The sequence below is a fragment of the Stegastes partitus genome, unplaced genomic scaffold (assembly GCF_000690725.1).
Source record: "Stegastes partitus isolate 25-593 unplaced genomic scaffold, Stegastes_partitus-1.0.2 Scaffold846, whole genome shotgun sequence".
Lineage (NCBI taxonomy): Eukaryota > Metazoa > Chordata > Actinopteri > Pomacentridae > Stegastes > Stegastes partitus.
Window position 1 is genome coordinate 273855 of NW_007578577.1, and position 14607 is coordinate 288461.

Consider the following 14607-nt stretch of genomic DNA (forward strand, 5'->3'; position numbering starts at 1 on the left):
CAAAGTAAAATGAAGACTGTTGTGATATTTTTTCAGAATTTTACGATGGCGATTGTGTGGAAGATGCCAAAAATCAGAACCATGATGGTGAGACAGTGAATTGTGCTGAATGGGAACAAATATTATTGTTTGATTCACTTCATGCAGATAGTAATCGTCATGTAGGGTTTGACCTCTGTATAGCTTTTGATTATTCACCAAAACACCATAAAAACTGAAAATGATATTAAGTGGAAACTTCAAGGCAAAGCTGCACCAGTTGCGTGTAATCCTTCAGTACGAGACGTAGACCTCAGAGCATTTGGTTTATCACTACATATTATGTTCCAAACTGAAATGCGCACAATGAAGGAATGCTTTTTAAGAAGGATTCTGTAAACATATCACCTGTCATAGAGTTTCATTTCAACTCATTCAATCCTGCACGATAATGTACTCTGTATAAGCAGAAACCATCAAAACTCGAAAGCAGACAATATTTAAACAACACTTTAAACTTCTGAACCCAAAACCTGCTGGCTGCTTTAAAAAGACAGCTATTTTTTGTTTGTTTGTTTGAAAAGCTGCAAAAATTACACCATTTATCAGATTTTCAGCTTTCGAACAGTTCTTTAACTAAACATACCCAATGTTTCAATCTAAACCTATGATAGTTTATCGATATCACTGCATTCAACATGCGTCCTTTAAAAAATTGTTTCCACAACAAAGATTCTGTAAAAACTTGAAGAAATGTTGTATATGTTGATTGCAGGTTTTTAAAAGTATTTCTAAAATAAATAATCTAAGAAATTCCACTTAATCTAAACCTAAAATCATGATCACATCGAAATCACAGCATTCAACAAGTCAAGTCTGAAAAATTGCCTAAATAAAATAGTTTCTATGACAAAGACTCTCTAGAAACTTAATACAAATTTGTATATGTTGCAAAAAAAATAAAAATAAAAAAAGCTAAAATAAATAATCCAACTTTCATTTTCCTTATTTTTTCACGATTAATCACTATGGCTATGTCATACTGCACAGAATGTTTGAGTTCTCTGTACTTCTAAACATGGCTGTGCCTTTCCCAAATTGCCCCTATGAGGATCAATAAGCCCAGAGGGAGTAAACATGTGACGGCAACAAAAATGGAGCAAAAGAATACATAAGAATACATAATACTATACTGTATGAGTATTAATCCTTAGTTACTTACTCTATAAAGTAGACCTCTCCATTCTCGGTGTAGGCCATCTCCCAGTTGTCAGGCAGAGGTCCCAGCGGGTCCTCCGGGGGAGGATGGCTCAGGTGAGAGTGTGTCTGCTGTGTGCTCTCCGTGGTGGCCGGTGGTGAGGGGGTCGTCCCAGGGTAGGACGGTTCACTCTGGCGGGGGGCAAAGGGGCGCACCGAGTGATGAATCTCGTCTAATTCACTTGAGTCTCCTGGAGGGATCCAAAACAAACACAGCTCGGTGTCAAGAATATTTAGGTTAACGCATTCCAGCAACGCTTTGGGGAACGAAAAGTAGATGTGAAAAACAGCACGAATGCCACAAGAGAGACATTTGATAAAAGGTCAACCAAAAACAGCTTTCTGTGAAAACTCGAAGACTCTTCCGCTGTTTAAACAGGCGGAGATGAGTCTATTTTTACATGACAAGAGGCAGACGCAGCACAGATGTCAGGCAGGTTGCTAACATGACAGACTGTCGAAGAGAAAACGAGAATAAGTGTTTTTCTAAAATGTTTTAGATTGGACGCTAATGAAAAATCTCTTTAAACTGTGCACTACAGATACTTCTAAAGTGGTTCATGAGTTTGTAGAAATCCAAGGCCGTAGTCCAAGGACTTACCAAAGCTTCAACATCTGCTTCAGTCTACACCAAAAATCACCAAACACTTCTGGAGTGCATCCATTTATCCTAAACTACTTCCTGCAGCTATAAAAACATTTACTTCAGTTGGGACTGCTGAGTGGGCAGTTCGCACCTAGAATCAGGGCCTCTGAAGTGCTATCACCTAGCTTCCTGTTATCTCATTTTCACACTCACACTTGACCGGCACCCTCGTCGCTCACACAGTCACAGACGGCAGATAAACAACTTTTGGTCCCACCGTGACAAAACACATGGCAGGAACAGCTTTGGGGGCTGACTCAACCTCCTCACAATGCCTACTGACCCACTAACACACAAGAGGAAAGAATTCACCAAACGAGCGCAGCAAATCGTTTGATTTTTAAAAATCCCTGCCCGCGTTTAAAGACACCACCGCTTTAATCGTTTAAAATAACAGAACGATGGCGTCCCTCTCGCTCGTAAACTCAGATGACCTACAGAATATTAATGACATCATTACAAATTGCTTCAGATATATCATCCACCCTCTGCCGCTTGCAGCCAGATGGCACTATATTACATTTTCGGATGCAGACATACAGGCAGACGTAGTCAAACCCAGAGACCACTTACTCACCAATCAAAGACGCTCTTGTGTTGTGCAGCCCCTCTCCTCACCAAAGCGCTCTCCCTCTCTCTCCTCTTCTTTTGTGCTTTCTCCTACTTCTTCATTTTCTGAGTTTATCCTCCTTCACAGAATAAAAACCTCCCTTGCTTCTCTCTCTCTCTCCCTCTCCGTCCAATCCTTTTCAGACTTGCCCCCTTCCCAGCCACTCCCTCTTTCTCTTTAATTTCCTGCTACCTTGTCTCCACTTCCACTCTCCTCCCACTTTATCCATCAGCACTCACATTCTTCTGCTCTCTTCTCCCAGCAGAAAGCAGGACCGCATTCCAAGTGTCATACTCCAAACTAAATACAGATCAGCGTGTTCTCGTGCTACAGTTGAAGACGGATCTACAGGCAGCTGACTGTATACACACCGTCTGCAAGTCTGTTTGTCAAAGGAGTCCAACAAAGCAAGGAGGAGTTAATGTGCTACTGCAGCTGGTGATTGGTTGCACGCAAAATTGTGAGGAGGGTAAAAAAAAAACGGAGAAAGTGTATGACAAGTGTTTAAATGTGGAGCTTCAGTCTGGATGTTAGCTGTGCAAAGAGGCCAAATTGGATTTAGCTTTGGGACCGGTTCTGGCCCAGTATCTTATACCCAAATAAATTAAAATTTTGCCCAAATCAATTTGAAACGGTAACACCTGGCTTCAGACTGTACTTCAAATGCATCTTGAGGCGCCGCTTGTTATCGGGTTTCACCTTCGTACCCACAATGTGAAGCTGCTTAACGCAAAAATGCACATCTGAGCAGAAAGAGGCGACGAATATGAAAAGTGTTTGTTGCCGCAGCTCGTGCACAGACCTCAGATTGTTGTCCAAGGTGATCGCACGGCCAAGTCGACTGTGTTGGACAGGTTTAGGGCTCACATTGCTTTACATTATTGCATGGCGTCAGCTCTTATTTTGTCCTCAGTATATTGTCCCAGCATCCACACCAGTATCCACCACGTCTTCCGCAGCAAATAAGAAGTCAAATATATCAAAAATTGATACATATGAAAGGAAAACCTTATGTGATGTCTTAAATTGCTCTTTTTTTAAATTTACCATCTAGCTAGTATCCAATGCTATTTCAGGCAAAAAGCCATTCCAGCCATGTGTTTTTGCAATTATCACTGCAACATGTATTTCGAGTATAAAAAAGTAAAAGAGCCAAACCAAAACTGCCTGTCAGTATTACATTTTTATATAATATTGGACCATCATTAACCTGTAACCATCATTTTAACATCGTAGCCAACAGTGGTCGAGCTAATTTTACTCATTGTACATGATTATCTTCCCAATTGTTCAACGATGTCTCATAATTGGGAAAATAACTACTCCCTAAAGTTGTCTGATGAGTTTAATTTAAAAGGAATCAAATAAATGTTTTCATCTGAAATGAGAGGCACAAGTGTAGAAAAGTACAAATATTCAAGCAAAGAACAAGTGCCTCAGAACTGCATTTGAGTACATGCGCTTTTGTACAGTTTGAAATGCAGGCTTTCTTGATAAATTTGTATTTCAGCATGAATAGCCTTGACAAAGCCCCTTTCAGAGCCATAGATGGCATTCTACAAGTAAAACAGTGCTCCTTTAAAACTAAACATAATGTGTAAAGCAGCAGAGTTCTTCTTCAAAATGCAAAATTTAAAAAAAAGGAGAGAAAAAAAAGCTCAAGAAGTTGTAATCATAAAGTATTTGGACAAAAAGATTTAATTATCAAAAGCACATTTCATTGATTAATTAATTGGCATCTACTGTTTTGATCAGATTGCCTAAGACGCACATTAGTTCCAAGTGCGAACGTGATGTTTTGAACCATTTGAAATGTAAACGAGTGACATTTTTACCAGGGATGAACCCACGTTTGTGGTTTTACAGTAGGAGATCAAAGCCCTCGATTCGGCTTTCTACTCTCATGACTTAACATCGCGTTGACTCATGTGCTTACTCACTTTATTTCAAAAACGACAACCTTACTTTAAGGTTTTAGACCGGTGTTTGGAGAAACATAAGCAAAGCGGTTTCACAAACAGTCTCTAAATTGCTCTTTTGCTGCAGCTTGTGACTCGAGCATCAGCTTAAACCTGCAAACACATGCATCTATTCCAACGCCCGCCCTTCTACCGTCCTCTGCCTTTTCTTCTTCCTCCAACTCCTGCCCTCTGTACGTACCTGTAAAGCTGCTGTTCATGTCAGGGAGGTCCTCGTCGTCCTCCTGCTGCTGCTCTCCAGGCCCTATTCCAGCATTGTGCATGTCATTGTAGGACTTGGAGCGTCGGGGAGTGGAGTGCTGCGAGCCCGGCAGGCTACTGCTGAGCCCGTCTGGCAGTGGGGCATCACCGCCGCTACCACTACTGCTAATCACTTTCCCACTGGGGGGCTGCACCGGTGGCTTGGGCGTCCCATAATAGTTACCTAGGCAACGGAGAAGGAGGCAGAGCGGGGGATTAAAAAGACAGAAAGAAGTAGTAGGAGGGCATGAGAGGAGGGGTCACGGGAATTTTTTTTGTGTACGTGTGTGTTTGTGTGAGTGTGTGTTGGAGGGGGTTTTTTTAGTCACAGCCTTTGTATGCAAATAGAGAAGCTGAGTTTGTCTGTGGGAGAATGTTAATCTCCAAAGCAAAACTGCACTTTTTCTTTTTTTTGCTTCTTTGGCCCAAATGGCGTTTCACAAGCGAGACCGCTTTGTTTTTACTTTACACAAACTAATTAATATTTCACTCACGAGAAAATTCTCAAAAACATCCCATCATTTTTTTACAATCACAGTTAAATGAAAATGCAGGGAGATTGAAACTATTCAGATATACAAGTGGAGTACCTATTTCCTTCCAAGTACTATAGAATCGCATTTTAGCTTAAGTGACAATTTCAAAGGGGAGAGAACAAAACAGAGAAAAAGTGAGCCATGCTCATCCAAAGAAAAACCAGGCAGATGTAAAGAGACAAAAATATAAAGCCAGTGACTTGATGAAGCAGAACTGCATGAGCATCCAATATACGAATAGTTCTAGTGGAAGAAATATAATTACAAGATAAATTGGCAAACTACAAATTAAATGGAAAAGCATTTTTTAAAATTGATATGCAATAATTAGATGGGACAAAACTTGTGTAATTATTTAGTGTGGGTCGAAAATACAGCTAGTTAAAGGTGTTTATGGACAAAATCCCTACTTAACTTTAATTCTTGCTGGTATGTAGGTTTGTATGCAGATAATTCATAGTCTAAAGACATTAGACATTACAGCAGGACATAAAACATAGAGTTTATTCTACACAGACTGAGGGTGGAAGCAGGTTTCAAAACTCTGGTATAGTTAGTCACAGTATCACATCCTAAAAAAAATAACATTTTGTGTCCACAAGGTGTTACTGATCCTGAAAAAAAAAAAAAGCTGTGACTCGACATACTATAGGTGTTTTACAGCTTACATTTTAGATTTGTTTCCATGCTTGTCTCCTACTGGCTCTGCATAAACACATCCTGCAGATCAGCCCAGTTTAGTCCAAACTTGACTTAACATTTTTTGTGTTGTACAGAATCTGCTTACAGTAACTAATTTATTTTTTGCTCTTGAGTAATGAGGAATTGATAAAATATCGCCCTTTTTAAGCCTCGATTTGCCTACGCTTCTTGATGGAACAGCACACCACCAGGTGGGCTGCTAAAAAGTTGAAAATCCAATTATTATTTCTGTTTTCACAGTTTCCGGCTCCTAAAAAAAAATGCTGTAAATTTTGGAAGACAACATGCCTTTTAAACCCACCAGCAGGATTTTGCCTTCAAAGGGTAAAAATTGAGCTATAATTGAAATATAACGTCTTTGGATGCTGCTGAGAATATATGAAATATGAGTGGAGCTACAATTATATAAAGAACTGCCCAGCTGCCTGATTTATTAGTTGCTATTCAACTTTGTTTTCAGCATCCTTGTTATTTGGTGGTTGGCAGACAACAAAATAGTGCGTGGTACATCCTGCCTCTGATGTATCATCTCACCAATCTCTGTGCCACCAGCGTCTCGGCCTACCTGGCTCAGATCTTGGCAGTACGACGTTGTCAAATAACGTGTCACGCAGACTTGGCTGCTCAAAGCAAAGCGTTCAACAGAGGACGTTCTTTGTAAGTTCCTGATTTTCGCCACACTGTCGTCAGTGGAAGTGAGTAAGCTAGCTGCCAGCCAGAAGTCCACTGGCTTTGTTTGTTCCTCCTTGCTTGTCATCATCATCGTTATGGAACACTGAACAAACTAAGTGGACACAGCAGACACTTAATTACACATTATCTGACTGAATGAAAGTGCGACATGGTGGACTTCTTGTTGACAGTACTTGTGATATACTGGCTTTGTTTTACCAACAAAGCAAGTGTTTTGTGTTGTATGCGGCACATACACCATCATACATGCTAGGGCTACAGTCTCCAGGTCGACTGGTTGGTCAATTTGCTCTGATTTAACCAAATTCTTATTGTGCAGACAGTCGCCGGTGTTACTTTAATAATAAGACATTGGTTGACTAAAGCATACTACTGTTACTTTTTTTCCCAAAAGTTGTCTTTGACTCACACATGCAATGACAATGTTCCATGCATTAATATCAAACATGTCCAAAACAACCAGTGATTGGTCAATGGGCAATGACGTCTGTATAATTTGAACTTACGACTGTCAACAATTTACTAGACAGAAACCGACTTTGGTCATTTAGTCTAATCAGCTGCAGCGTCTAAACCATCATAATGTGTTTCAGTGCCCATGTCAATGTGACGAAGCCGACACAAAACAAAACAGTGTGCAGCAGTTTTTCACAAACACACCTTTGTGATGTTGATTGCATGAAAGACACATCAGATCAAGCAACCATCTCAAACACTTTTTTGTCCTTTAGCTTTTCCTTTTTATTCCGGCTAGTGTTTTCCAATGTGTCTGAAAGGAACGTTCCATTGACAACCCCAAAGAAGGGATGGACAGGTGTTGCTACAGGCTGTCGACTTATGGTAGACAAAGGATGCCATAAATCCCAGAACTAGAATGTCTTAATGTAAGAAAAATCACGTTTTTGCCAGCTTTTCACTACATTGTATAGAGAAGACCATGTGTTGAGTGTGGTCTTTGGCATGGACACCAAAACATGACTGTGGTGTGGGCGGCCATGTTTTGAGCACAGGCTGGAGGCAGAGAGGGGACATGCTTCCCTCATGTTGTGCCAGCAGGTATACTTGTCCAGAAGCAGATTGGCAGACCTGGATGGGGCCACAACATGCCTACTTGCTTACATTGGTAAGCGAGTTTAAGTTCCAGGTTGTAGACTCGGATAGGATTATATCTGTCACACCAACTGGCAAACCTATCTTCAGTCAGGTTAATACCATTTAAGGATGGTTACTGACTGATTTACCAAGAAAACAAGAGTCAGATTTGTCTCTGAGATCTCTAACAGCCTGTGTTTGTGCGTTAGCAGTGTTCTTCTGTATCTTTCTGCCAACAAGCTCTCTTTAAAAAGCTGCTGTCCCTGAAAGTTGTAATATGGAAATTTATCGTTAGACTTTGTGGTACGGATGTCCCATCTGATTGCAAAGATTGGGATCGGGGCCAATCAAGGCATTTAACTAATTGGTATCGGCACAAACCTAAGCCCAATCCTTTGTTTACATCCGCTGTCACACAGGTGTCTTAAAGGCAAAGTACAATTGATGGCAGGGAATTAGGGATGTAAAGTTTGAACCACTTATTTGCATCATTGTCAATCAACAATCAATTGATCACATAAGCTGAGCACAGTGTTGGTTTGTCCTGCGCTAACATTGCTGTTACAGTCAACGAACACATGTTTTGAGCGACAAGACAGCTCTGTTGCATGTACACCACTTAATAAAGCAGAACTAGTCAATCCTAGCTGGTCACAACAACACTCCGGCCAGAGGCTATTAAGCTTCACAGAAGTTTTTGTCATGACGGCTGGTTGATGAAACTCCCACAATACTCTCTGTTTGCCTACACAGAACTGCCAGTAGTCTCATCTCCTCTATTCACTACTACAGTATTAAAGAGTAACAGCCTCCTCCTGGTGGCACAACTAGGTACTACAGCTATTCTACGATACACTTTCTGACATGCATATAGAGAATACAGGTATTCAATGTCCTTTAAAGCTTGTTGAGCCACAGTACACCACCTTCTCAACACTGAATTTCAGTCGGTGTCCTACTGGAACAAAGTTCGTGACCACAAACATGACATTATGGGAAAGCTTGAATGCAGAAATGCAGTTATTTTTTAAATGCATTGCAGAGCTAGTCAGTTGTCAAACATATACATTCAACTGCTTTTGGTAACGTAAATGGATTAAAGTGTATATTATCTAGCAAAATGTCATTGGATGGAGACTTGGTATCAGCTGATACTAACTATGAAATGACTTGAATGGATTGGGGGGTAAAACTTTTTTTCATACTGTCGAAGATGTAAACAATAAACTCAACCAGAGGGATGGCTTTTTAATTTACCTTCATACGTTCCTATCTCCAACAGGGTTCCACTCTTCTCCAACTCGAGGAAGTCCTCTACTGAGAGGAAGTTATAGTCCACGCCAGGAACTTCTCCTTCACGTGGGGCGCGGGTAGTACCTAGAGACCCAATCAGAGACAGAACAGAGGTTAGCAGGAGATGTCGGTGGCAGCTGGGAATCATACACCTCACGGTTTGTAGTACCTTAGATAGTTTGGATTTTTTTTAAAACAAAACCATCTGGACATTTCTTAAGCGGTCCCTTTGTTTTTCAATACAACTGAAAAGAACATTTTGCTAAGCAATGGCACGTCATCACTCTGCATAGCATCCACATAGAGAAGTAGTTGTCCAGGTCAACAGGACATGGCATGGATATTACCAAGTAACAGCATTCAGAGTGCTATGCAACATTAGCAACCTTAATATTGATGATTAACCTTATGATAATGGTAGAATTTACACAAAAAACCCTGAAAGCATTAATCATTATAAACTGATAGTAGACTCTCATAGGGAGATTATCTGTTGGTTGTTAGTGTTCCTTCACACTGGGGGAGAGTGAGAGGTACTGTAGTAGCACCTTTGTGAGATCCTGCCATATGTGGGGGTAAAATGTGAGTCTGTGTGTGAACGTGTGTGTGTGTGTGTGTGATTTGGCATGAAGCCTGTGAGATTCTAGCACTTGCCTGTAACGGCTGCTGACAGTTGGCCAGTGTGGCGTCAATGTTAAACAGCAGAAACAATGGTGAGATGATAACACAATGGATTTATCTGAAGACAAATGTGACACTATCTTTGTCAAAAATATTATTCATGCTGCCTTCTTTGCTCTCTTGAACCACTTTATATCACTAACGTAAAATCCCACACTGTCGTCAGGATGGTCTAAAGGTCTCTTGGGACTTATCTCCCACTCTTACTACAAAATAAAATTATTCTGCCTGTAGCTTTACAAATGGTACAAATTAAAACATCCAGAGAGTGCTCCTGGTTAAACATCTTTATCATCTGTTTAATGGCAACAGAGGGCTTTTCCTTCTTCTTTGCTTGCTTCCCATGCCTTCCCCTTTCTCCCATCTCCTGATCTGTCTTATCTCCCAATCACTTTGTCTCCAGTGGGCTGGTAAGCAATAAGCTAGTAAAAATAGATGTGTGGGGATATGGGGAGAGGCTCCCACTGCAGCCATGTTCGGTGACACTGGTGATAAATTACAGACGTGCAGATCCTAACTCAAGCAGGAATGCATTACACTCTTGCATGCATACAATACACACAGAAAGAAATGCGTGTCGTCCATGTTTGGGGAAAATGGATCTCTCCCATTACATTTTTTGGGCATGCATCAGTCCCACTGTCCAGCCATCACAATGACAGTGTATTTGTCTGTGTTATCTTTGTTAAAGGCTAATGCATAGGGGGGGGAAGACGGAGTGGCAAAGTCTTCATGTGCATCACTAGAATTCATAATGAGCGTCCACACAACGTCCGAACACTTGTGCATAAAGAGGAAATTGATTTAAAGTCTATCAGATCCTATCAAACAAACTGTCTCAGTTTGTTCATTCCCAGGCACCAAGTCTTTAACAGAATGTCAACCTTGGAGAGTCCTCAGCGGAGCCTGAGTGTTCAGCCGACTGTCAGTTCACTTCCCATACAAAAGTGGCCATTGATTCGACTCCATTTAGACACTGCTGCTCATAGAAAACCAAATAGGAAGTGGAATTGTGACCAGTGTTTCAAAAGGGGTAGAAAAGCAGAGCCTTGGCTAACACCCAGGGGTAAGACACTGTTATCGCTATAGGCCTAATTAATTCAATACCCCCTCCCCAACAAAAGCTCCATTGACCGAGCTGTGAAATGGAGTGAGAGGGGAAAGACAGGTTGAGAGTTGTGCATAGAGACTCGCTGGGATTGGATGAGGCGAATGACAATTCTTCCAGATGCTGACTGCTAAAATTCAGAGGAAGAACGAGAAGGAGCGAGACTCCCAAAGCTAGGAGTTAGCATAATCCAGCTACTGGCAACACACAATGCAGCCTCGGATATTCGTTGTGAGGGTGTTCATCTAACACTGGCTGGCTTGTGGCTTAACGGCTACAGCAGCTTCACCAGCTGAGGATGGGTGGGCGTAAAAAAAAAAAGTAATCATTAGCATTTCAGGAAGATGATCAAGGAAACAAATCTTGAGATACTGGCAGTCATACTGTAGTATGAGGAGCTGCTGCTGCATCAAAACACGCACTCACAAACACTTAAAATGTACTGTAGCCTGCAACTGTATGACATACAGCAATAAACACATCTCAAGAAAAAAAAAAGATATATTTAAGCAGTTTCTGTTTCTTTGTGCATCATGCTCCTGGGTTCCTGCTGTTGCTAGGGATGATGCAGGAAGCACAACAGAGACAGTGACACGGGGAAGCTACAAGTTTGTTCTCTAGCGATGACAAGTTCTTGTCATGGTCTCTGACTTCACAACCCCCTTTAAATTCCTTGAAAGAAATATTAAGTGCCACAGAGATATGGCTCAGAAGCATGCTGCATATGAGACACGCACAAGAAAAATGAGAATGGGAGCGATGCTGACAGAAAACAGAAGTGGAAAAGGTAAAAGAGAGACTACAGCGTTCACCACATTTACACAGAGTGCAATGATCCTGACACAGACTTTACTCGAGCAAGTTAGTGTTCATATTTAACTGCTAACAGCGGTTTCTTACTGGACTAGGCATCAAACCTCAGTGTTTATTAAGAACAGACTGTATTATGTTTCTAATGGTGAGTTTTGGAAATCATTAAGAACCAACATGTTTGAGCGATGGTCAACCTCAGTGAACTATTCCACTCATGCTGGTTTGATACGGACCATTACCTTATTAATGACTACAGTTGCTCCCTGATGCAATATATTATCAGAGTTGCCCTTGTGTTGTCAACTTTAAACCTTATCTTTTTTTACATATTGCCACAGCAGTATATCCTAATGGCTACCATTGCACAAATTCTGCCAAACACTGTGCTTCCAGACATTTTCCCGTCATGTCTTTCACTATGTACAATATTGTATTTTAGTATTGACATTGAAATATACGCATGTAGTCACATTGAAGAGAGTGCAATGTAAACTCAGGTAACTTGACTCAAACACGTCATTTTACAGTTTTTCTTTTGCTGCTTGAACACAACTAACTGCAATATTGACATTTAAAATGTGTGCTCTGCCTGTAGGAGCAGATCAGGAAACACTGTTCTGTATTTGGTGTGAATGGGTCTCACGTTAATGTGTTGATTGTTATTTTACCTATATAATATAGGAACCTTTCTGTCAAGGTAGGGTTTTCCAACCAGAAGGGGACAAACCAGTTTTTGACCACTGAGCAACATGCTGAAAGTTACCGTATGTATGGATGTTGACTGGGAAACATGCACTTTAAGAAGATTTGGGATAAATAAAGAAACTGTGTGCATCGTAAAGCAATAGGAGTTTGACTTTAATTCATCAGACATGGGTAATAAAGCGTGCCAATTAAGTTTTCCTGTTTGGATTCCCTCAGTGACTTAAAGCATAGGCTTAGCCTCTACACTGCCTGTAGAAAACATCGCACATAGAAAACACCCCATGTACAGTCGTCCTCTATTCATACTCTTCCATTAAGGAAAAGGCAAAATTCACAATAGTCACTCACATAACTAGAGACGGAAAAAAGTAATAATAATAAGCAAAATAAAATCAAAAATGTGTTCAATTCTAATTTAGCGAAATAAGATGTTGCGTTTGAATTGTGGTTGAAAATTTAAAAAAAATAAAATAAAACTGTTCCACACAAGTTAGAGCACTTTGCTGATGAGCAGTGGGCCAAAATACCTGTGAACAGGTGCAGAAGTCTGATTGAGAGTTACAGAAAACACTTGATTGCAGTGATTGGTTCAACAAAATGTTAGTTTAGGGGTCCCATCATGCTTGTTTGCTTGCGTGTGTGTGTTTTTTAGATGTATTTCTGTTGAAACACAATTCAAATGCAATGTCATGATATTCATTACATTTTTATTTATTATTACTTTTGTCAATTTCAACTTATTTCAGTGACAGCTGTTTTTTTCCTTCTTTAATGGGAGGGTATGAATACATTTGAGGACGACTGTAGATAAAATCACATGATGTCAACTCTGCCAAATCCAACATACCCATGCCTTATTTCACTCTTTTCTAATGTTTCATCACACAGCTGTCTGAGCTGCTGCACTGCAGTGACTGAGTGGGGAGACTAGAGGCTTGTCTGTGCACAGCTGCCTAGCTAGTGGACCACAGCCTACATGTGAGGGAAACATCTGTAAATGGTAGTGAATATCGATAAACAGATGTTCAGCAAATGAGGCGTTTTATTTTTATTTTGCCTCTAGGAGACGCATTTAATTTAGGTCCCATTTTGATGCAAATGTTTGTATGTCAGCAGGAATGTAGCACAGCATGTAAGTGAAAGCAGTGTTTTGATTATTTCAATATAAAAGTGAAATAAAAATACTTTGTCTTGGAAATCGATGAATGATCGTGATCTCGATAGAGAGCAAAATGATTGCATAATAATTCTAGCTGTAATCATGCAGCTGTGGACGGTTAAACAGAAATAGTTTGGCTACAGAAGGAATGGTGGTGACCAAAAACAGTCCTCTGTTGACAAATGCCTTTACATGAGGCAATGCAACTATTTTTTTTTTTGACCAGCATCACAAAGCTCTGTATGATCAGTGCCAAGCCAGATCTGAACGTTATCCAAAAGCAAAAACCTATTTCAGATGCCCTTGCCAATGTTACACCATATGAGAAAGCTTCCAAACAGTTTGCACTCACAAAAAAGCTCTTCAGAGTAAAAAGTCAACTTAGCATTTATTGATTAAAAGCAGCCTAACGTTATTAAATTATTTTTTATTTTGCACTCCCCTACGAAATCACTCTGATCTGTCTAAATAGAGTTATTCAAGCAACCTGGTGAAAATTCCTGTAGTTTTTCATATTGCAATACAAATCGCAAAAAAAACTAAATCTCACAATTTCCCCAGCTATACTCTCAACCACTAGATGCAGTATTTTTTGCTTTAATATAACAACAAAAATACCACAAAAATGAAAACATATGATTAGAAATACTTTGACTGATGTGTCTATGAACATATATCTTTTGAAAACGGACCACATTATGAATAAAAGTCATAAAAATGCAACTCAAAACAAAGTCGACACAAAAGACTTGAACACAATGAGTTCCACTGACTGGTCATTCACAAAGGGGCCAACTGTAAACCAAAGGAAAACAATCTATATTAGTGTCATTTAACAGCAGCCCACTCATGAAAGTGATGCCAATATGCAACAATACTACAAAACTAGCAGAAAAAAACTGGAAAGACTTATTTTATATTAGATCACAATATACTGTGCAGGTGTTACTGTGTTAACCCCTTTTACACTGTACGGCAAAAATAGTTTATGTGTGCTGTCAGTGCAATGTTAACTGGAGAGCCAATTAGCCTAACATTGTTTGAATTTCTGTGGAGGGGCAGCTGAGAGCCAAAGTGCATAGCATCTCACGTATATGGAATACTAATTTTGGTA

General features: G+C 40.2%; 1 protein-coding gene across 1 annotated transcript in view; it reads right to left on the reverse strand.

Annotated features, from left to right (window-relative positions):
• The window catches only part of LOC103365492 (membrane-associated guanylate kinase, WW and PDZ domain-containing protein 1-like), a 62480-nt gene extending 49295 nt beyond the window's left edge, over positions 1–13185 (reverse strand). Inside the window, exons 1-4 of the mRNA XM_008292937.1 lie at positions 13182–13185; positions 8992–9111; positions 4653–4895; positions 1202–1427 (exon numbers count right to left, since the gene is read on the reverse strand). Coding sequence (XP_008291159.1) covers positions 1202–1427; positions 4653–4895; positions 8992–9111; positions 13182–13185 — 593 coding nt within the window. The remainder of the gene's footprint in view (positions 1–1201; positions 1428–4652; positions 4896–8991; positions 9112–13181) is intronic.
• Positions 13186–14607: the final 1422 nt, after the last annotated feature.